The 22,134-nt window shown below is 44.0% G+C and overlaps 1 protein-coding gene across 12 annotated transcripts in view; it reads right to left on the minus strand.

The window, feature by feature from the left end:
• BIN1 (bridging integrator 1) overlaps window positions 1-21,860 on the minus strand; it is a 98,073-nt gene extending 76,213 nt beyond the window's left edge. For all 12 annotated transcript variants that reach the window (XM_074911510.1, XM_074911506.1, XM_074911508.1 and 9 more), the window contains exon 1: window positions 21,682-21,860. In XM_074911510.1, the coding sequence (XP_074767611.1) occupies window positions 21,682-21,765 (84 nt within the window). In that variant the 5' untranslated portion in view covers window positions 21,766-21,860. The remainder of the gene's footprint in view (window positions 1-21,681) is intronic.
• Window positions 21,861-22,134: the final 274 nt, after the last annotated feature.

The following is a 22,134-nucleotide window of genomic DNA, read 5'->3' on the forward strand; positions in this document are numbered from 1 at the left end:
GCACACCACTCTATGCCTTCGTTCCCACGAGGTATCACCTAAATACTTCTACCATCACCTGTGAGAAAGAGGTGTAGGCATTGATGTTGCCATCAATAGTTGCTGCAGCAGCTCCCCAATTTCCCACCACACTGGATGATGCTGGAGATATCTGCTGGGCATGGGAGACAGTGTTTCAAACATTAAACATGAGCTTTTGAGATCTCATAGGCAAGAGATGTGCTCTGCCACTTCCCTTCCTTCCCCACCAGTTACTGACACAGAATAAAACCTCCCTCCCTGGATCCTATCCTGCCACAGGTTTTGCTTCCCCCTCCTTAAACAGCTCTGCAACCATAGCCAAGCAAGGACGGAACTAGTGTGCTCCCGTCAAGGGGAACAGAAACCTGAGAAGGAAGGAGAACTTCTACCAGGTGGGTGTTCCCTAGTTCATGCCTCAGATCCCAACCTGCTCTTCCAATTCCCCTCCCCAGCAACCACTGCACTTTAGTATTAGTGATGTACAGCCTGCAGAGCTTCAGAAGTATTAAGTACTAGTACTGTCTGAACAAAAACGTTTTAGAAAAAGAACACAAATAAAAAAACACCAAACACAAAAACCCACAAACCTGAGATTTAGCTGCATAAAGGATCTTTAAAAGTGGAGATAGAAGAGGGAACAAAGTCTATTTATCCCTATTGATTCACTGTTTGTTATCTGCACCTGGCTATAAAAGGTCATGTTCACCCAATATTTAGCTTTCTCTTGTGCAAATCTCAACCACCACTTTACTCATGCCTTTTCTCTCCTCCCTCTCCCAGAATATGACAATGGGAAACACTCCCTGGCCAGCGCGGCAACACCAAGCTGAGGGACACGCACCCCAGGAGGCAGCGAAATCACTGCGTGATATCCCAGAAGAGGCAAGTGCGAAGAAGCACGTCCATGCATCTGGCTGCAGCTCCCAACAAAAGGAGCCTTTATCCCCTGGTGACTTCCAGCACGGCTGTGCCAGAATCAACAGGGATTGATTCCAGCAGCGCTAGAAAACAGGATGGGGCAGGAAACAGTAGGCTGGGCAGCTCCTACCTTCTGTGCACCTCTGACTTGCACTGAGGGGGGCTGCATGTTGAAGGAACCTGGGCTCTTAAGAAATGTACCATCCTAAAAACCTTCAGGCACATGCTAGATATGGAAGCCATCTTCTCTAGACAGTTTATATATACAAAGCATTCAAAAGTACTGCCACCTCATCACTTCCAGGTGAGAGATTGCATGCTTAAAGTTTCCAGGGTGAGAGCTGTACTCTAATTCATCTCTTGCAAGAAACAACAGGACCTGCCTTTGAAGTACATTCACCAGCAGAGATGGATAGTGTGTCTCCTTCACCCTCATTTCCAGAACAGAACTATCCTGCTCAGGAGATGAAAAGAAAATTTGCCTTGGACTGGAGAATTCCCCAAAGCACAGAGGAGTCTTTGGAGAGGTCACAGTTTCATGAACACTTAAAGCTTTCCCAACAAGACCACCAAAAGAATCTTATTTCCCACTCTTTCCTGCCTCTACATCACTGTTTCCCCTTGTGCTAACCCAAGAATTTGAGTGACTATGATGAACAGGACTGAGAAATGAACATCAATTAAAAAATAGCAGTACGGATTGGGTTAAAAGTAGCCAATGGTTTCTGATGTCCCAGTCTGGCTCACAAGGGGTGGAACTGATACCCTCACAGCAGCAGTGCCTACTTAGGCCCTCTTGCAAAAGTGTTGGGACATTGTTTTCACTAAGTCACACCAACTGTGAGGGTGGATCTTTGGCTAAAGGGCTAGATTCAGTGGCTGGGCAGTTTGAATAGAATGTGTCTTGTTTCTATCCATGAAGTGCCTGGAAAACACCAAGGTTTAGACTTGCCAAACTTGTATTTCAACAGAACTAAAAATTCACTCCCATTTCTAAAGAGGAAGAATCACAGCCAAGCCTGTTTCTATTTCAAGATAAACCGGTGAATTCTGGTCTTGGCATTTCAAAATTTTTTTAAGCTCTTTATATACAAGGGAGATGCAGATAAGTTAGCCACGTTTTCAGACAAACTCATTCAAATTCAGAGTGGTTTAGGGACTAGTTTATATACTGAAAACTTTGGCTTCACTCAGCAAGAGTAATTTCCAAACCTCAGATTTTGCACACTTTCTACAATGAATCTCAGTGAAACTTGAAGAAAGTGTTTTGGCTTGGTTTTTGGTTTTTTATTTTTAAAGAAAGGGAATCTCCTGTTCTAAGCCACATACAGCGTGACCTAAAATTATGGAGATGAATCTGTAATGGCAAAACTCAAAACCACTTCTGCATGCCCAGCTTCCATCTAGCCGCTCCACAGAAACAACATCCAGTTCTGGGACAGCCTCAGGAAAACAAGAAAACTTACAGGAGGGCAAAACTCAGAATCCGGAGGTTTCACAGGCATCATGAACTCAGTGTCATATCTACCACATGCCTTTCATTTAGGTATAGTAAGTTTGTAGAATAACAGGTATTACTGAGCAGGAAATGCACTCCTGAGCATACAGGGTCCCAAATTCCACACAACCACTCCAGAACACAGAGACTATTGTATAATGCCCAAATCTCTAAATACACTTTTGGATGAGAGAAGAGCCAATGCACCTTGATATGTTATTTCCTCAGTGACAACCACAGCCCTATTATTAAACACAAGCTAGGATCAAAGAGGCAGCTTCATTTGGATTCTGGTCTGACTGCACAGCTACCACAGGCAAAGATTAAAGATGATGGGAAAAGAAAAAAAATTACAGCAAGCATCATCTAGAACAACTAAACAGATATTATTGTGGAACAACATGGATCCCGAGAAAGAAGCCTTAGCTTGGAAGAGGAAGGGTTGCTTGTGTTTTGGCTGGTCTGTAATTAGAGGACAGAAAAGCCAAAGAATTGTTTGATGTGACAACTGAAGTTTTTCCACTAGCAGAAAAATACAGTTAAAGCAGGTACACTTTTTCCACAACAAAAAGGAGCTCGGAGCACAGCGACAAGACCAGGTTCCTAGAGCTTCCCCTGGATCTCACTTTTTCTTGGGACCTGTCTGATGAGGGCACGCAGGCCCTTAAGCTCTTGGCTTCCTGCTAAATACTGTGATGGCTGGAGATCACCATGTGGGATTGAAAGGAAAATGTGATTGAAGATGGGACTTTAGTGTTGTGCAGCTGATGCTGTCAGGAAGTTAGGTGCTTTGCTAAGCATATGAAAGGACAGAAATGCATGCAGAAACAGAGCTGATCACCAATATCTTGTGAAGCACAGGTATCCAGCTGCAGCTATTTTCCACATGCACCTGCCAGTGTGTGTGAAATGCTAGGACATCTTCCCCTGAAACAAACACAGAACATTCTTCTGTATCAAAAGAAACAAGTGCATCACACAAAAGCACTGGTACTGCCCCAGTGCACTACAATCACAAAACAAAACACTTTCTTTCTCATTTCAGACTTCAGAGCAAGGACATAAATAAGCTAAAGATGCTTGCTGAAAGCAGGTGATCTGTCTCTGCCAATCTTCACCACCACAGACAACACAAGCCTAATAAACTTGTGATACAGAGAGCAGGGCAGTCTTATCCACATTATAACAGCACTGTCAGGAGGAGAGCAGGTTATGTGCGATGACTTGCTGCATGTATGCATGCATTCAAAGATTTTTTTCACCCCAGCACAGAATCACTTCCTCTTTATCATTTGCAGATGTCAGAATGAGACCTCTAGAGAACGAATAACTTGACCACAGCTATACAAGGAGTCTGCAATAGCAGCATGAAGCAACCCTAAATTACATGTAAGTCAATAGTGAACATTAACCTTTATTACATAAGGAATGGAGAAACTGTCACAGTTCCCTTCAAAACCAAGAAAGGCTGCACTGAAAAATTGCCTTTGTCACAGACACTCTGTCTGGTTTTGTACAAATTATGATGCCTTTCCATATCATTATCTTTTTTTTTCCTATCATAGTGGCAGCTAGTATTCTCACATAGCCCCTGAGAAGGTACGATAAAAATCAAGTATACGATTTCACAACTCTGGGACACTGTTCCTCGCCATTGCTGAGACCACTGTTTTAATCAGTACATACATGAAAGATAAGATTTCTGACACATAGGCAAGCCCAGCTATTGCTGGAGGAGACAAAGATGTTGATTGTGTTTCTGGCTCCCTTTCAGCCTTCCAGCTTTCAAGAACTGGGTGATGATGAAGGCAAGATGAAAAACTATTTACTTTTGCAACCTCGACCCAGCTTTGCATAGGCTGAGCCCATGTAAATATATATCTCAGCTATATCTCAGCCACACAGGGTCTTTTCCTTCTGAAAAGCAAGGACACCAACTGTGCAGTAAAAGCCAGTGGTAATTCTCAGACAAAGTGAGATTTACTGCTTGAGAGGAACAGGGTTGAAGCATCCAGAATGCATAGATATGAATCCCAAGATATACTAACACAGGTTTCTCCAAGACTTTTTTTTTCCATCCATGTGTTACTAGTTAGAACTAGTTCCGAAGCCCAAAGAAATGAGTTGTACTGGTCCAGCATGCCTCATGGACAAAGCAAAACAGGAGAACTGACTGACCTCCCATCACCTCCTGCTCCTCTTCTTCCTCCTGAAAGACTCTCCCAGAGCAGCCACAGCTGACAGCTGACTTCAGCAGAGGATATCCTGACTTGCACTTTTTTTTTTTTATACACAAATGGCAAAATCAATCCAAGCCATCCATGACTGACAGCTAGAAGAAACACTAGAGAGAATGACAGCAACAAACAGATAGCAGATCAAGGGATTTTAGTGAGGAAGCAGTAGAGCCAAACAGCAAAAGCACCAGAAAGCATTACACATGAATTTTAATCTCTCAGCCTGTCACCATGAAAACATTCTGTTTTCATACATCTTCCTCAAGTTTCCAGTCACTTGTTATATCCCTGCTTATCCTGGCCACAGCTTCAGGGTAACACACTAAAAATCTATTCAGGTTGGTATATGTTTATGGGATTAGTAGAAGAACTACCATTACCACTGGGGACAATATTCTATGATTAAAAATACCATCAGAGAGTTAACTACAGTCAGAAAATTAAGGAAGGTGACAGTAGGGGGAAGAAATGAAGGATTTATTCTCTCGCCGCACACACACTTTTCCATTTTTTAATCTTCATCATCCAGAGACTCTTTATGGATGAGTGCTTAAGCATGGCACAAGAGTCTATACATCTTTCAGACCCCCAGGTTTCCCCTTCCTGTATCTTCCCCAGCTGCTTCACCACAGAAAAGATCTTATCTTGGGGGGCAGGGATGGGGAGTAACAGGAAGGGCTTAGGTAAATACAGACCAGCTCTGAAAAGCAACCCTACAATAATAAACCAGAGCAATTGAACAATACACTCTGCCTGAACAGCATTCCCTCACTCCAACTTTTTAAAAATTTAAGAGAAATGGACATTAGTCGTCTTTGATTTTACAATGTGCAAAGGATCTGAGGTTTACATTAAAAAGACATGTCTTAGTGCCACAGATCCACTAACAGTTCAAGGGGGAAACAGAGCTCTGAAGGCAGCACATTCCAAACATGACAAATTCACCTCCAAAAACAAGTACTTGCTTCATCTGATGAGGAAAAAAAAATGTTTTGCTTTCTGTTCTCCACTTCATGAAACAAGGAATTAATCATTCCTTGAAGAGGGCGCCTGGTTCCTCAGCATCAGGAGACTGAAAACGCAAGGACAGCTAATTTTTTTCTGACCCCTTCAACCCTTGCCCCTACTCATTCTGGCTAAAAATATCCATCAATGCTTTTGATACCCTTCCACATCTACAGCACGACTGGCTTCAGACCCATGTTGTCCCCCAGCCTGAAGAATGTGCTGCAGGGTGCCTCCCTCAACAGAGCCATCAGCTGTCCCTGTGCCTCCTGCTGCCCATCACCAGGGGTTGGCAGGCAGGTACTGCAGGCTCAAGACAGACTTTATTTCCAAGGCCTGCCACTCCACTGTCCCATCCTGGTTTTCATTCACAGTCCCATTCATGATGGTGAAACTTTAACTCACCCAGGAAAACAACTTGTGTTACTGCTACTTCACTAGACCAGGGGACATGCCTATCTGTGTCTCCAGGGCTCTGAGGCCAGACACAGTTAGCACTGCACATGCAGCCAAGGTCAGCAGTAGTGTTAAGAGCCTGTTCAAGGCCAGGACTCAGTAGTCCCTAGAAACAAGTGCTCCAAAGAGACAAGGCAGACCATCACTCTAGGGATTTCTTTGGCAATCACTTTCTTTCCTGTCCTTCTAAAGTAGCACTTTTCTTAGGTAAGAACTGGCACTAGCACCACTACCCCTGAAAAAGTCTTGTTTCCTCCTCTGGAAGCCCTACTCCAGCCCTCACTCTCTCCCATTCTTCATTGCCCCTAGTGCAGCTGGATTCTGTTCCTGTTCAGCTCCCTAAAACACATTTGTTCCTTCTACACAATCCGATCTTCTCCTGTGACCAGGAGAACATTTCCATTCCCTTCCTCAAACAATGCCCAACACACTGCTGTTCTCAGCCACTGGAGATCAGGAAGTTTCTGATGGCCAGGTCACTCCTTCATTCCCTTCTACCACACAGCCTCCTCTGTCCACTACAGAGATGGGCAACTCCTCACCAACCCTGCGCACTCATGGCTGGTACAGAGATCAGGCTGCTGTGCAATGTATAACGGCCTCCTATTTGTGATTCCAGTGTCCCACTAGGCAGGCCTCTGCTTCTCCTATACCATGGGAGCTAAAAAGCTTTAGAGAAATTCCAATTTAGCTACCAAGATCTGGAGGGACAGAAAGATCTTTTATTTTTTCCCATGTTTTATTCCAGAAGACTTTATTAAGTACCTCAAACACTACCACAACCCACTAGTGACAATTTTAATGGCCCAACCTCCCATACAAGCACCTTGCTATCTGCCTCCTCAAGCTCTTCAAGGCAGGACAGTTCCCCCAGACCTGTTTGTTTCGTTTACCTTCTCACAAGCAGACCGCACTGTTCTGCGGAACAAGTCTGCCAACTCAAATTCACCCCCCTAGAACCTCTCCTTCCCTCCAATTATCCATCAGCTCCCATTAATCACATCTCCTGGATAATCAGAGTAATGCTCTTTAAACACATAACTATGACAGGGCAAAGCCAGCCTCTGGCTGCTAGAGGACACAGTGACCCTGCAGGTAATGTAATTTGGAATATTACGCTCCAGAGCCTCCAAATAGTCAATTTCTGGAGTCAGCTCCCCAGAACAGGACATCAGCACTGCAGAAAGGGCACTTTTGCATAGTTTCCTGGCATACCCAGAGATACCTGGCTTGATAAAAACTTACTGCAGTCCTGAATTGAAGTGTTCCCTCCTCTCCCCCAACCACCCCGGGCATCTTCTCACCTAATTTAAGAGTGACTTTGGATGAATCATTTATCCCAGTGTGAAAGGAAATCATCTTGAGAAGCGCTAGCAGCATCATTTTCCCCTCCTTCCCTGGTAAACTGCTCAGGTCATTGGCATCCACACTCTACTGCAGTTGTCAAAGTCAATATATTGGGATACTGAAGCAGAAGCCCAGCCTCCTTACAACAGACTGCTTTTCTGAACATTAACCACTCCCTGGTAGCAGTGGCCTTCCAGCAGGAACCGAAAAAGCAGCCTTAGCACCCATTGCAGGAGAAACCACACTGGTGCAACATGAACAAGCAGAAATAGCAGAAAAGCAACTGCTATTGGCACCTATCAAGTACTATGACATTAAATGAAGGTGGCAAGGAACTGCAACATTGTTTTGCTTCCTCTTTTGTCCTAGGAAGAGAATCAGTGGGATTTCATTAATCTGTGCAGCCATAGCCTTACTCCTCATTCTCCTTTACGTGCAGAAAGTCACAATCAGCTTACCATGTGCATGAAAGGGGTGGGAGTGGGGGAGATTTTTCACTCATGCCTGCCAGCCCAGGTTCTGAGATTCACTGTGAATTCAGCCAGGAATCTGGCAATCAAGGTTAAAGACAATTTTTTTTTCATTTGACAGTAACAACTGATTTTTGTTTTTAACAGAAGTGGCAGCAAAACGAAACAAAATGAAATGGGGGTGGGAGAGCCTTACCTGTTAAGACAGGGCATTAACATTAAGGATGTGGTTAAATACATACAAAAATCCCTCAAGTGACTTTCAGAAATGACCAAGATGTAGCACGAACCTCTTTGAAACTGCTCTCACAGCAAAGAGGCCAGTAGAAGTGGGATACTGGCCCAAAACCACAGCAAGAAAAAGTCAGCTGTGGAAATAGATGAACATCAGTTGTTTGATCTAAATGGAAATCTGAGTAGAAGCAGAGATCTAGCTGAAAAATCTGTATTCATTGTTGCAAGAGAAAATTAAGACACCTTCTATATTTCTAGTATCAGCCTTTAGGATGACTGCTTTCCACAAGAAAACAGCCATGCTGGCAGTTTAAGGAAAATACGCAATACATCTCCAGGATGCAAGAGCTATTTTCCTCAAGGTAATTCTACAGCATGTTTACAAAAACACACAAATAAATCCTCAGCTCCCCGGATGTTTTGCAAGCATTATCTCTCACCCCCTTTGCACATGGCAAATCAGTTAAGCAGAAAGGTTCTCTTACATAGGTAACCACAGCCTCAAACCAACCATCTCGTCTCCCACAGAGGACACTTAGAAGAAGGACAAGTCTTAAGCTAGTGAACTGGCTGGGGCAACCAGTGTGCATACAGCACTGACCCAAATCCTGACGTTCCAGAATTTTCTTATATGAAAATTTTAGCCTCTTGACTGTTTTCAACATTTTAGGTTGTTTCTCCCTCCACCCACAGTTTTTGCAGTTTAGCTTCTAGCATCAAGTCTAAATTAAGTCATGATGCATCAGGAGTGGTGCTGTGACAGACCGTATAGAAAAGCAATTTCTCTTCTCACTGACATGACATCACAGCTTGGTCTCTACAGTCACACTGTGCTACCCTCACACACTTGCATGCCATTCAGTGTCCTGTCCGTCTACTCTTAGGTCATGTAAGCACCATCAAAACCAGGCTGCTTTCAAAGGCTCCTGCTACATTAGCTGATTTAGTCTTGCTATATTACTCCTATACCTCTCTCATTTCTTTAGGTAAGTTTGCATTATGCCTGCCCAATAGGTACAGCCCAGGCACTAAGCTTGTACCCTAGCATAAATTCAAGGGTTCTCAGCTATAACCAACAGTATACAAGAAACTAAAAGAAGAACTATTTCTTGCTTTTTTCTTCCTTAGATATATCTATGTTCCCACCCCCAAACATTCAACTGGTACATTATCTTCCCTTTAAGTTTAAGTGGACTTTTTTTTTTCCCCCTTCTATAAATGTATGAGCTCGCCTTGCTTTATGAAAGTTTATTAGGAAAAAATATATCTTTTCCTTTGCTTGAGAGACTTTAGCAGTTAAAAAGAAAGCATAGATATCTCCCTCTCCTACCCTTTATTCTTCAGGCTCCTATTTAAGAAGAACATGGAAACACCCTGCTTTTTCACCACCCAAACTTCTGAAAATAAAAGCAAACCATGGGCAAAGGTCATTTAGGCTCCACTCAATTTTTTCCTCATTTATTTTATACCCTTCAAGTTGGGTGTTTCAGAGACTCAGAATATAATGGAAAGAGAATATAAAATTAAGAAGTTGGGTGCTAGCTATGGGTCTAGTTGAGCTGAGCTGGGGAAGAGGTCAATGCCCCAGCTCTGGCACCACCCCACTGCCCCATGGTCCTGCTGATTCAGCCATACTTGGACCAGGTCAAACTTGGGTTTACTTCCACTTTACCCTTACCTCAAGGCTAATCCTCTCTTGAGCACTCTGGATTGTTAATCTTTCCCCTGTCCCTGTACTTGTCACTGCCCCTCTAGTCCCCCACCCACAACTTACTATCAAATGCACCTATTTGGGAGGACTGGTAAAGCAGCACAACCAGAAGTATGGTAACGGGGCAGCAATATGCAGAAAGGAGGAGAAAAGAAGGGGCTGGAGATGACACATCTCAGTGGTAGATGTGTTTTAAGAGTGATGTGAAACTGATGCCCAGTGGGAGTAGTTGTGTCAGTTCAAACTGTTGATCTGACAAAGATAAGATTTTATTTACAGGCAAATGGATTGAGACTCACAGAAAGGGCTCTAGCATCAAGTGCACTGAGGAGGCAGGGCAGCAGGACAACCATTCAGAAGTGGTATTTCTTTCACCAGACCAAACCCAGAGCCAGAAGCAGACACCTGCCTCAAGAAGTGTGGGCGATTAAGAATCTTAAGGGGTTAAACCAGAGTTCTCAGACTCTGAATGCTTCAACCTTGATACCTTAAGCAGGTATCCTGATACCAGAGGTGCTAAAAACTCACAGCTTCACCTGAAGACACATAGGCTCTATTAGGGTCATCTTGACCATTCAGCCTTGGTTTGTTGAGTCTGGGGTGCATGAACTGCCCACGTCTACCACTCTACCACATAACTGCCCAAGAAACAGACCACTGAAGACACAGCTCTTAAGCGTGCTTGTGCAACCAAGCCATCTTGGCCATATGCAGTTGTGTGCATAATTCATAACTTTCTGAGCAATTTTTTTTCCCACTTGGTTTGCTTTTATTCGAAGCAGGCAGGTAAAAACACTGAATTCACTAGAGTTCCTGCTTTTCAGCAAACCAGAGACTACGGAGAATACAAATCTATAAATACCCTGAAAATAAAGAAGCAAGAAATGTCAAACAGTCTCCATTAAAGCAAGTACGTTTCCACCCTACCTTCTGTCTGCCCCAGCCTTAAGCAAATATTAAATCAGAGATCAAATAAAGTGGGTAAAACTGTGGAGCTGGTTAGTAGCTACATTACAGCTCTGTAGTTATTAAGGCCAAATGGCACCACTTAATTCAGCTGGCATCAATGTGACATTCCAGGCAACAGGACTTCAGCAACATTGATGTCTATTCCTTGGGTAGGCATTTAACATAGCTTAATTAAACCCTATCTATAGTCAGCAGTAACACTAGTAAGAGGGATAGCATAAATAGTGCTGTTTGCACAAATTCCCCTTCTCAAGTCCTCCGCCTCCTCCTCTGCAACACTCATTTTAAATGCTGATACATTTGCAAGAAGTATTTTTATTTTTACACAGGCCCCAATGCAAAATGAAACAACCAAATTGGGACAAAACATAAAAGGCATTTGGGGCCATTCTTGAGCTGGAGAAAGAGATAAAGAAGCAGGTGTGTGCTAGGAGGGAGGGGCCAGAGGAGCTCTTGTAAGGCAGAACAATGTGGGAGAGGGACTCCAGAAGGGACAGGCTGGATGCAGAGCCCTTAAGAGGGTAGGAGAGCTCCTGTACAGGTTCACGACCACCTCAGTGAACAAGGATGGTTGTTTCTCAAATCCAGGACAGATCTGGAACATGTAACGCACAGTGGGGCAAAGGAAAAGACATGGACATTTGAATCAGCTGTAGGGACTCCATGAGCCAGAGGGCAATAGCTGCAAGGGATCATACATGGAGGAAAGATTTAGGAACGGTGCCCTCCAAGGCCAGGTTGGTTACAGAATGTAGCTTGTCCCACTGAAGTGGGAACATAAAGAACAACACAGATGATCAGCTCTTGTTGGTTCTTCTCAAGTGGCTTTTGAAAAGCTCTTCTTCCTTTCCACCTGAGAGGACTGCTTCTACTTAGAAGAGCTAAAGGATAAGCAACAGCAAATTTGAGAACTGAGCATGGTAGGCCAAGTTCTCCAGCTGTGAGAACCCCCTGCCTTTTTTGTCAGAGTACTTGCTGAGAATCTGGGCCTTGTCTTTGGAGAGGAAAAGCACCACAATGTGCTTCCCAAAGAACATCCTCAAAAATTAAGGCCTCAGCTGGAGACTTGGGACTTCCAGCTTAGAAGACATTGCAGCTAAAACCACCCTAGCTGTAAATCAGTCACTTTCATCCAGTACAGCAACACAGCTTTTTTCACCTACTATACCCACAGCCTCATTGTAAGGGCATCCAGCCCTGACAGCACACACTTCTGCCCTGAATTATTTATGTTCACCAAGGGTCAGGGAATAAGGAGAGTGAAAGCTTCCACCTTCACAAAAAGCTCCAGTCTAGCAACTGACTCTGATACCCATTCACAAACAAGCCTCAGATCACAAGCAACTGGATGTAATGTACCACTACCGGGCTCAACTGATCACAACGCCCCTCTGACATTCTCTGACACACCACCACCACACCACAGTCAGTCTCCAAACCCTCCCCTCGCATCCCCACACATACAGCTGCTCTTCTCTCCAAAGAAAGCCAATCTCTTTTTCAATTACTTCAACTTACGTATTTTCATGAAAATTTTGCTGTTAAAAACATAGCCCTGCACCCTTGCCTATAAAACCATCCTTATCAAACTGCTACAAAAATATCTCAAAACACTTTTAAGTCTTCTGGAAGACAGAATTTTACTAAAATAAACCAGAAGTATCTTAATTAACTGAGGCTGTCCAATATTTACATTGGAACTGTTTCAGGTTCTGGAATGGCCTTTTTTGGTAATACATAATACAATCACACTACAGATACTAACAAATAATCATACTGTCTGTATGCATGATGAGGGAAACATTATCAGAGTGGGTACATTCTCTCAATGACTCAAATTTATGTCCAGCGAGATTTGGCCTTTTGCCATGGCTGTTCAGTCTAAACAGACATAAAAGAAAAATCCCTCTTATCAGAATTTTTTCAAAATACATTTTCAAAGCAACCTTTCAAACATGCTGTCCCCTGCCGCAATAACCCGATCACCCCTTTTTGGTCTCTCATGTCAGAATTAACATTTGGACTAAAAGATTCATGTTGCACCCATATACAGAGGGGGAAGAAAGTATCTCCCCAAGATACCCCTCGAATGCCTGAAAATTCCAAATTAATGAGGGAGCATTCAAATTCTAGGAAAGGAATTTCCTGAATTTTTGAATACATTTTTTTCCCCTTCAAGTTTTTGACCTTTTTTCCTCATAATGGCTGAGAAAGTATGAATGGAAATAAGATTGGTCCTTCCCCACGCAGACCCCCGGATATGGTAGAATCAAAAGACTTGTTATAACTTACAGGAATCGGTAACATTACCTGAAGGGTACTGAAGAGCTACAGGATCAGCATTTCTGGTTTTTTTGTTCAAATGTCAATCTTTAGACGTTATTCAGTACATGTTCACGTCTGCCACTGGCACCATTCCAAATAAACCTAATGGGACAGAATTGCTAATTCACTCTGTAAATACTTTCAAACTCAACTCTGAGTTGGTTAAGTCATGTTTTATTGTTTCTGGCCTGATAAAATATGCAATCAAGCCAAGTAGCATAAAGGCAAAAAAAAGCGTAAACACTTTTAGCTGTGTTTTCAAACACTGCAGTTACTGTACCATTGAAGTTCCCTTTCCGTCCCTGCTGGCAAACAAGCATTGCAGTTCTGTCTAACACAGTTTCAAAGCAGAGTATTAACAATTGCCCAGTGAAAAATGTTTGTACTTCAGCTATATCAACCTCTAATCTCCCTCCTGAAACGGTAACTTTGAAAAGAACCAAGAAACTAGCGTGTCTCTTAAAGCAAGTTTAACAAAAAGATCTAAACCTACTTAAAATAAACTAAACATGATCAATGAAGAATTACAAATAAAAAAAAATATTTCAGAACAGGTTACCAGCTTTCTGAATCTGCATGTCAAATGCTTGCAGAGAGGCCAGTACTTCAGACTTTGATATCTACGTATCATTAAGAGATTAAATGCAGCCCATGGTTTTCACAGAAGGATTAGTTGTTGTTAAGTACTGCTTTCCTCCTTACTCGTGAAGTTTGCACTCTTCATCCTGCCTGGCAGCCTATATTAAGAGCAAACTGCAACCCAGGCTTCTCCTTTCTTCTACAGAAAAAGAAAGCCGACACTGTCTGGCTTTTATGACTCTCTTAACTGCACCCCTCTGAAAATGCTGAATTTCAAAAACTTTAATCTGCCAGCCACAGGTTGGAACAAAGTTTATTCCAGCACAGCCTAAATAGTAGAAAAATCTATGTTATACACGTGTACTTGCAGACATTTGAGCAAACACAGTACCTATTTTTCATTTCATAAAGCTGCTTCATAGTGATTCTGCAAGACCTCTGTCCAGGTCTGTGTAATGCCCCAAGATCTAGCTTCCAAATATTCCTCAAAATATAAGTAGGATCCAGAACCTTCCTGAATGCAAGCTCCCAACATAATCAAGGAGAAACTTGGGGAAAAAAAAAAAAAGGGGGGGGGGGGGCGTGGCTGTGGAACTGAGGAAAAACTAAACAAGTGTACAACCTATTCAGGGTTGGGCAGTTTCTATTCCCATTTATAAGGGCTGTTCCTTCAGAGCGCAGAACTACAAATTTAAAGAGACACAGGAGTAGCAAATAAGAAACAAAATTATGCAAGGATGTTGGCATAATGAAAATGTAAACCTAAAACAACCAAAGATTCATTAACCCTATTTTCTGCTATTAACCATATTTCCAATTTTTCCCCAGCAATGTGGGATGGGACCTACCCTGCAGTACTTGCCAGCTTTGTGAAGATCAAGCAACTTCAGAGGCTATCAAAGCCAGAAGATGTTCCAAGGGAAACCTGAACTGTCTGAGGTCCATCGGTCACTTGCATGCACCTGCTGAAAAAACACCTGCCAAGATTTATTCATCCCTTGCACCACTGCCAACAGTTCAGGCAAATCTGCAGAGGTTTCTCACTCCTGTTCTGATAGTGTTAGATAGTCAACTAAAGCCATATTTAGAATTGATTTTAACGAGCAAGACAATGTATATTACTTTCTTCTCTCTCCCAACCCCTTCCCGTGAGAGATTCCCCCTTCTAGCTCAGTAGTATGAATGCCAGAATGGTACAGGTTTGCTGGCACTCACACATTTGATACTGTTGTTGGAGAAAAGCAAATATACAGTCCCTCGAGAGAAGGCTATAACACAGGCTGATGTCAAAACGGACCTCAATGCCCCATTTCACCTGCCAGCAGCTCTTAGAGGAAGCTATGTTTGTATTTTAGTATTTGCTTCCATCTCATTGCTCTGGGGTGGAGAATGCATAGTCTCCTGGCCAACATTAATAGAGTCTTATCCCACAACAGAAGCAGCTGGTCTGCACGCTCTGAATTTGCTAGACCACTCAGGGAGCTGAGCTGTGGCCCAGTGAAGAAGACAGGCCTACATTCTGATCTGCTTGGGCAGATTGAGTCTATCTTCGTGATCATGTCAAGTTGCCACTACAGCATTTCTGGGAAGACATTCTGACCCCTGCATGTACAGGTAGACAGCCAGGTCTGTAAAATGATCCTCGCGGAGCTGCAGAACTCTCACAGCAGGCAGCTCAGGTGTCTGAACACCATCACAACAGCAGAAAAAATAGCCACTCCAATACCTGTCAACCTAATCTATCCTCTTGTCACTACAAAAGTTTCTAGAACCAGAGCTTTATGACACATTTGATCCTAAGCAACAGGGTCTTATCTCTGTTCAAAGAGTCACAAAGGAAAACCTGTATTATTCCCAAAGACCCCAGGCCAGCTAGATGCTTAACACCTCAGGCTGCACACAGCTTTCCTCAATGACTCAGCTAGCCATATGCCAAGAGCATTCATGATGTTGCAAAAAACGATTTCTGCCTGGAAACACAAAACCTCGCTTAACAATCAGAAATGTATGATGGAGGGAAAGGACAGACAAGATTAATGGCACCCATCTGACAGATGAGCTCTGTAACACTAACTCTATCCTGCCTAGAGCATCAAAAGTTTTAACTAAAAAGAAATCTTCCAGATCCTTCTTTATGAACCTGATCTCACAAGAACTATACTGATGAGGAATCTCTACGACTAGAATTTACAGGGAAGATAAAGCGAGCAGGAACAGGGCTGGGCCTCTTACAACCAGAAAATTCATTTGCTTCTTAAAAGAACTCTGTTGCCAACACCCAGACAGAGGGGCACCTTCAGCAGGGTACTGTAAGTGCCGTGCCAATCAAACCACGCCATGGGTAAGGCAACAAGTGGAACCCGGTTTCCTATTTCACCTCCTCCCTGCCCCATGCAGATTATCTGATACCTAGTAATACAGCCTGAGCTCATACTGGAATCATCTGAACATTAGGGGCATTAATTCAGATCTATCTCCTCCATCCAGTGCTTGTTTTCCAGCAACCTTTAGGCACAAAGTACCTTTGAGACTCTACCTATTACCTAAGCCCTGCATTCTTGAGAAAGCAAGCTAACAGATACAAAGCCCTTTCTTTATCATCCACAGAGTCCTCCAGAAAAAAAAAAAGTTTCATGTCATATCGGCAAGAGAACAAGTCTTGCAGTTCTTCAAGACTTCACTGGCACAACAAGGCAGATGGCCACCAAACCATCCCACCCTATGCAAAACCAAGAAAAAAAAAAAATAATAGAAGTTTTGAAGAGACAGAAGGATCCCAAAGGAACAAAGGAAAATCAGTAAGGAACTTCTCTCCTCTCAGGTAGGTAGATGTGATAATTACTTCTCAATAAGACAGCTTCCTGCACCTACCATTTTTTATGTAAAGCCTCCCTCCCCATCTGCAGAGGTTCTACAGATCAGGCAGCCTTTGACAGCTGAATCCTGAAGACAGCTGTATTTAAAACTGGTTTAAGGTTCTTGGGTGCTGCTCATTGGTATAGACTCACACCTGCTTCAACAGGACCACAATTTATTTCCAGGTGTTCTCACCTGCCATGCTCCACCCATTGGAGCTTGCCTCATAAGGGGGAATAAATTCTTCTCATGGCAAACTCAAAATGCAAGCCATGCTTTCTGCAAAGCCTGTTCCACCCAAATCACAACCTCCTCGTGTCCAGCAAGGGATTACAAGGGGAGAGAAATAAAGCCTAAGGTTCGGGGAAAGGAAAAGATCCTATCTGGACACAGTCTGTGCCACTACAATTGTTACGTGAGACAAATTAACTGGAAAAAGCACTGAGGCATCAGGCCACAGTGGCCTGCCAAAAGCAGTCCTCCGCCTTCCTTTTCAGGGCCAGTGTCCTTGGTTATTTCCCCTTACTGGCCTGCAAATTCTTTAGCAAAGCCTTTGCTTTACTGGCTTTTTTTTTTTTTTTTTTTCACTGTAGCCAGCAAGGAATAAGCATCAGCAAGCCTAAGGACCAACAGTTATGGTCATACTGGCCCTAAAAGACACCAGGACTACAGGCCAGCCTCCTTGGACTGTGCAGCCAGAGGACAGCAGAACTTTGATCCGACAGAAGGTGAAATCACAGAAACTTCAAAAACATGGATGTGTGCGGCGGACGGAGGAAGCAAGCAGCCGATTCAATGTGAATGATAGAGCAAGCTTCAACTTTATTGACAGAAATCACACCTTATATAAGCACTCTACAATAATCATGCATACTACTCACAAATCTATTGGATACATGTAAAAAGCTATATTATAATATCCCAGCCCCCTGTGGCATCTCAGACATGTCACAACATCTTCCCTCTTCTGGCCTGCCTCCTTTCCCAAGGTTGTTTTTACCATCAAGGCCATTGTGTACCTCAGTTTCTCTCTTTGTTAACATAACAGTCTGTTGTTTGGCATAACTGTACCCTGGGTTTATTCCTTTGTTTACCTCAGATGGCTGCAATCAGCTTCTGCAGGGACCCATGGCCTTGCTCTCTGCAAGCCGTTCTCCAACAAATGTGGGTAAACATCAGTGGCATAAACAAAGTAAGCCAAGAACAGAAAGCCGAAGTGACATCTCATGGCAACATGGCAAGTCAGTGGCAGAGACCACAACCTAAATGATACCCCCAACACAAGGGAGTTTGCATGTCCAAACTAAGGTTTGCCAGGTCTTGTAACAAATCCTTTCCCTTTGGTTAGGGACAGAGAGGAAGAAAAGGGGATGCCTTGGTTTGTTGGTACATCGCAGCAAAAACTTGAAAAAATATGACAGCCTATTTGTGTCACAGAACACAGACTCCTCATTTTGCAATGAAAAGAGAGCAAGAGACCACCACTCCTACAGGATAAACAGAGCGTGGGAAGTTCCTAAGTCTAGAAAGGGATAAAAAAGTTCATCCCTTTCTACACAAAAAAGCTCCCAAGGAAAAACCTCTCCTTCCAATCTCAACTTTACAATTCATCTCCTCAGACGTACCTATTCATCTGTATACAATTTAAATGGTCAGTCAATACCTGCACAGCCAATGTCATCTTTCCACCCTGAATCTCTGCCTAACCTGCTGGGGAAAAGCAAAGAGCTTGATCCTGTGAGGAGGACCCTCACTGCCAGCCAAGCAACAGAACCCCAATCCATTTGCTCCCGGCCGTCAATGCTCTCCTGGAACCCCACAGGGAAATCACCCTTGTACCGGGATTGCATCATGTCACCAAGATGCTGTTTAAATCTGTTCAAAGCAGAAATGTTTGTGCATGTGCAGAGTGACACATCCAGAAACAGAATACTCTTCAAGAAAAATAAGAACTGTGGAAAATTTGGGATATTTTTTAAAATTTAAAAAGTGTAAGATAAAAACTGATCACATAGCAGAAATATAAACTTTAACCAAGATGATGGATTACAGACAAAAACCCCCTTCAAATCCTTACTGGCAAAGTTTAAAAGGGTTTGCAAACACTAGGCTCTCTCCAAGACACCATGACGTTGAAGGCATTACAATTTTACTCCATTTTAAGAAGTTTAGAATTATGAAGAGTTCAGAGCTTAACGTCTCAGTCTGAAAATCCTTCAGCTAACACCAGGATTAACAAAGCACAACTTCCAGCCTAAATCTCTTAATTGTTAGTTGCAAAGGATGATATATTATTGGGTTGTATGGGTCCTTCCTGCTAGGTGGGTTCCTCTGGACAGAGGCATCCACTTATCCGATAGACTTCACTGCACAATGGGCAAATTATTGCCAAGTCTTGTACTTGAGGCTACCTTTGAATAGAGAGAGGGAGGTTAAAAGGGTACACAGCCCATTTGCAAACAGCATAGTCAACCATTCTGCCCCATATTTCCTGTGGAACTGAGAAAGCCTCTTCCAAAAATAGCCAATACTTTTGCTGAAAGGCTCAAAACAAACAGTACTTCTGAAGGAATATCTTACATACTTTACATAATAGCCATCTCAGAAGGGAAAAAAGGACGTGTACAGTGTTTCAGTGTGAATTCTGCATTGAACAAAGAGACATCATTCTTTGCTTAACACAAGGCTTAAATTCACCATGAAGGAAGCTGAAGTCAAAGCCTCAGGGCTCAAGTTGGGAGGGAGATACCACTCTGAAGGGAAGAATTTTTATCCTAGATTCAAATCCAAATAAGATACGCAAAAGGAACACTGTCAGCTTGTTTAAGCCTCAAAAAGGAAAGTTCCTTTCACAAAAATCTAATACATTTTTAAGTGCTTGGTCTGCTGTGTACCCAGATCTACCTCTGCACACTTCCGCTTACCTTTTTTTTCTTTAATTTTTTATACACCTGGTCCTTATCTCCAGATATACGATTTACCCTTCCTGCTAAACATAGTATCACAGTTTAAAGCTAAAAGACTAGCACCAGTATATGGTCATAACCACTGGTGCCTTCCCTGACACTTTGTATTCAGCTATACCTTTCCTTACAAGCTGAAAGTTAACATTCACATTTGCCTGGGTGAAAGTCTGTCCCTTAGAGACAAGGGTAAAATACCTAACACTCCACCAAAGAGGAATTGTTAGAGGTGAAGCTGTAGCAGTATGAAGGGGCAAGTCAGATGATGAAGCACTCAATGCCTTTTTTCTCTTTATTGAGAGCCTAAACAGCAAAGTTGTTATTGTTTGCATTAGTGTAACAACAGCTGAAGGGTCCAGAATTTGTGTTAAGAAAGTGCTTTGGGTTTTATTTCCCTCCAAAGAGAAAAGGTAAACAAGCCATGTTTTTTCTGTGTAAAGAGACAAACAACTGATTTCAGATCGTGCAAATCACCTGCAATACATAGCTAAACTCTCAATTATTATTGTTGTCACAGTTCCCACATCCCCAGTCACCATCAGGGAATAAGCAAGGAAGTGAACTGGATCTCCAGTTGACAGGAATTTGTGGAAAATTCTCCCTAGGAAAAGAACCTGTGTGTGTTCAGATAAGTAGTCAGGGAAGGGCCGGGCAGGCCACACTTGGCTCCAAGCTGCACCAATAAATACAGTAACTTCATCAGCAGGCCAAGGAGCTCAGCCTTTACTACCTAACTTAACTAAAAATATGGTTGCCATCTGGTGGCTAACACAGACTGAATTTAGCATCTGTGTTTCAGGAGACTGATTCCCTGTCCTGCTCCCTCCTGGAACCACAGTAAGGGCAAAAACCACAGATGTGGCCATGTTCACTCTGGTGTACAAAGCAAAGCCAGGACCTTGTTGTGCAGACAGTTCCACATCAGATCTACTCTTCACTTAGGCTTTTCCCAAGAAGTCTGGCAAGTTCAAATCAAGCTCCTAGTCTCAGTAAATAAGTTTAAACTAGTGGAAGCAGTACGTGCAACATTAGGCCCGACAGGTTTGGGTTGCCGTTCTGACCCAGCAGCATTTTGTAACAATGTCAGCAACAGACTCAGGCCAGCACTGCATCCAATCCCAAACCTCCTAGATTAAATCTAGCTGCTAAAGATAACTCACAGGGAACAAGAGCAGCAGTGGGCAGATCTGTTCACCCTCCTCCCTCCCTCCCTCGAAGATGCACCATTCCTTATTCAGTCAATGTCATCTCACAGCAAATCACTGAAAACCAAGATGAGCGTGCCTGAGATAAAAGCAGCTGATCAATGTCCCTGCGTAAAACGTCTGATAATCCCTACACAGAGCGGGCGTCTGGCATCAGATGCAGCATGCCAGAGATGAACACGGAAAGTATCCATTGCATATTCCTGGCACCTTCGGCTGGCACAGAGGTGGGTGGAGAGCAGCGAAAGGGCTCCCGGGATTCAAAAAACACCCCTCCCACAGCAGACAGCGGCACAACCTTTAAAGCCTGTATAGCTTTTGCTTTACCACCATTCCAAAATCTGGAGCTCAAGGTTAGTTAAAGCAAGTAACAGCTATCACGCTATGCTGTTGTTAGATAAGGAAGCAAGTGCCCATCTCCTTTTCCTCACCGTCTTGAGGTTACGTATTTAGCGCTATCGCAGAAAAACCCACAGTACTGCTCTTGAAATTGCCGCATAAGCACAACCGAAATACCACAGAGAGGTCTCCTCCTGCTGAAACAATAAGCATCCACATTGCTAAACCAGACGTGCGGCGCTCTGCCCTCCCTCCCAGATGAATCCGATGCCATGTTTCTCCCTCTCCTGAGCGCGCAGACGGATGGCAAACCCTCACGGCTCACAACATCGGTATTTCGTGTTCTCAGGATGCAAAGGGCCCTAAATCCGCAGGCAGAGAAGGCAACCGCCAGCCCCTTGATGGGGAGGGGGGGGGGGGCAGGGGCGACACTGCCCCTACTGCGAGCGCATCTCTGCTTCGGGGAGGGGTGTCAGCCCCGGCACCCGCATCACCCCCCCTCCCGTATCCCAGGGAAGCGGCAGCCCCGCACCCCGCTTCTCCCCTACCTTCTCCTGCGCCCGGGTCAGCTTCTTCTGGACGTTGCTGGCAATTTTCCCGGCTGTGACCCCTTTGCTGCCCAGCTCGGCCATCTTGCCGCCTCCTCCTCCTCTTTTTAACAGGCGGCTGCGAACGACGGGCCGGCAGGAAGGGGGGGAAAACCCGGCGGGCAGGCGATAGCCCCGCAGCCGCCGCCGCCTCCCGCCCGCCGCCTTTTAAAGGGACAGCGCACCCCGCGCCGCCTTAAAGGGGCCGCGCCTCGCCCCGGGAGGGAGCAGCAGCAGCACAGTCGGGCATCTCGTCTGTTAGTGGTGCGGGGAAGAAAGGGGGAGAGATGCTGGGCAGGTGTTGGCTGGATTTCCCCCATCCTGCCTGCCTCCTCTGGGCCAGGCTGCGGCGGGTTCCCCGCCGCAGCCTGGCCCAGAGGAGGCAGGCAGGGTGGGAAAAATGGGGAAGCATCC

This window comes from Athene noctua, chromosome 7 (assembly GCF_965140245.1).
Source record: "Athene noctua chromosome 7, bAthNoc1.hap1.1, whole genome shotgun sequence".
NCBI classification, from domain to species: Eukaryota; Metazoa; Chordata; class Aves; order Strigiformes; family Strigidae; genus Athene; species Athene noctua.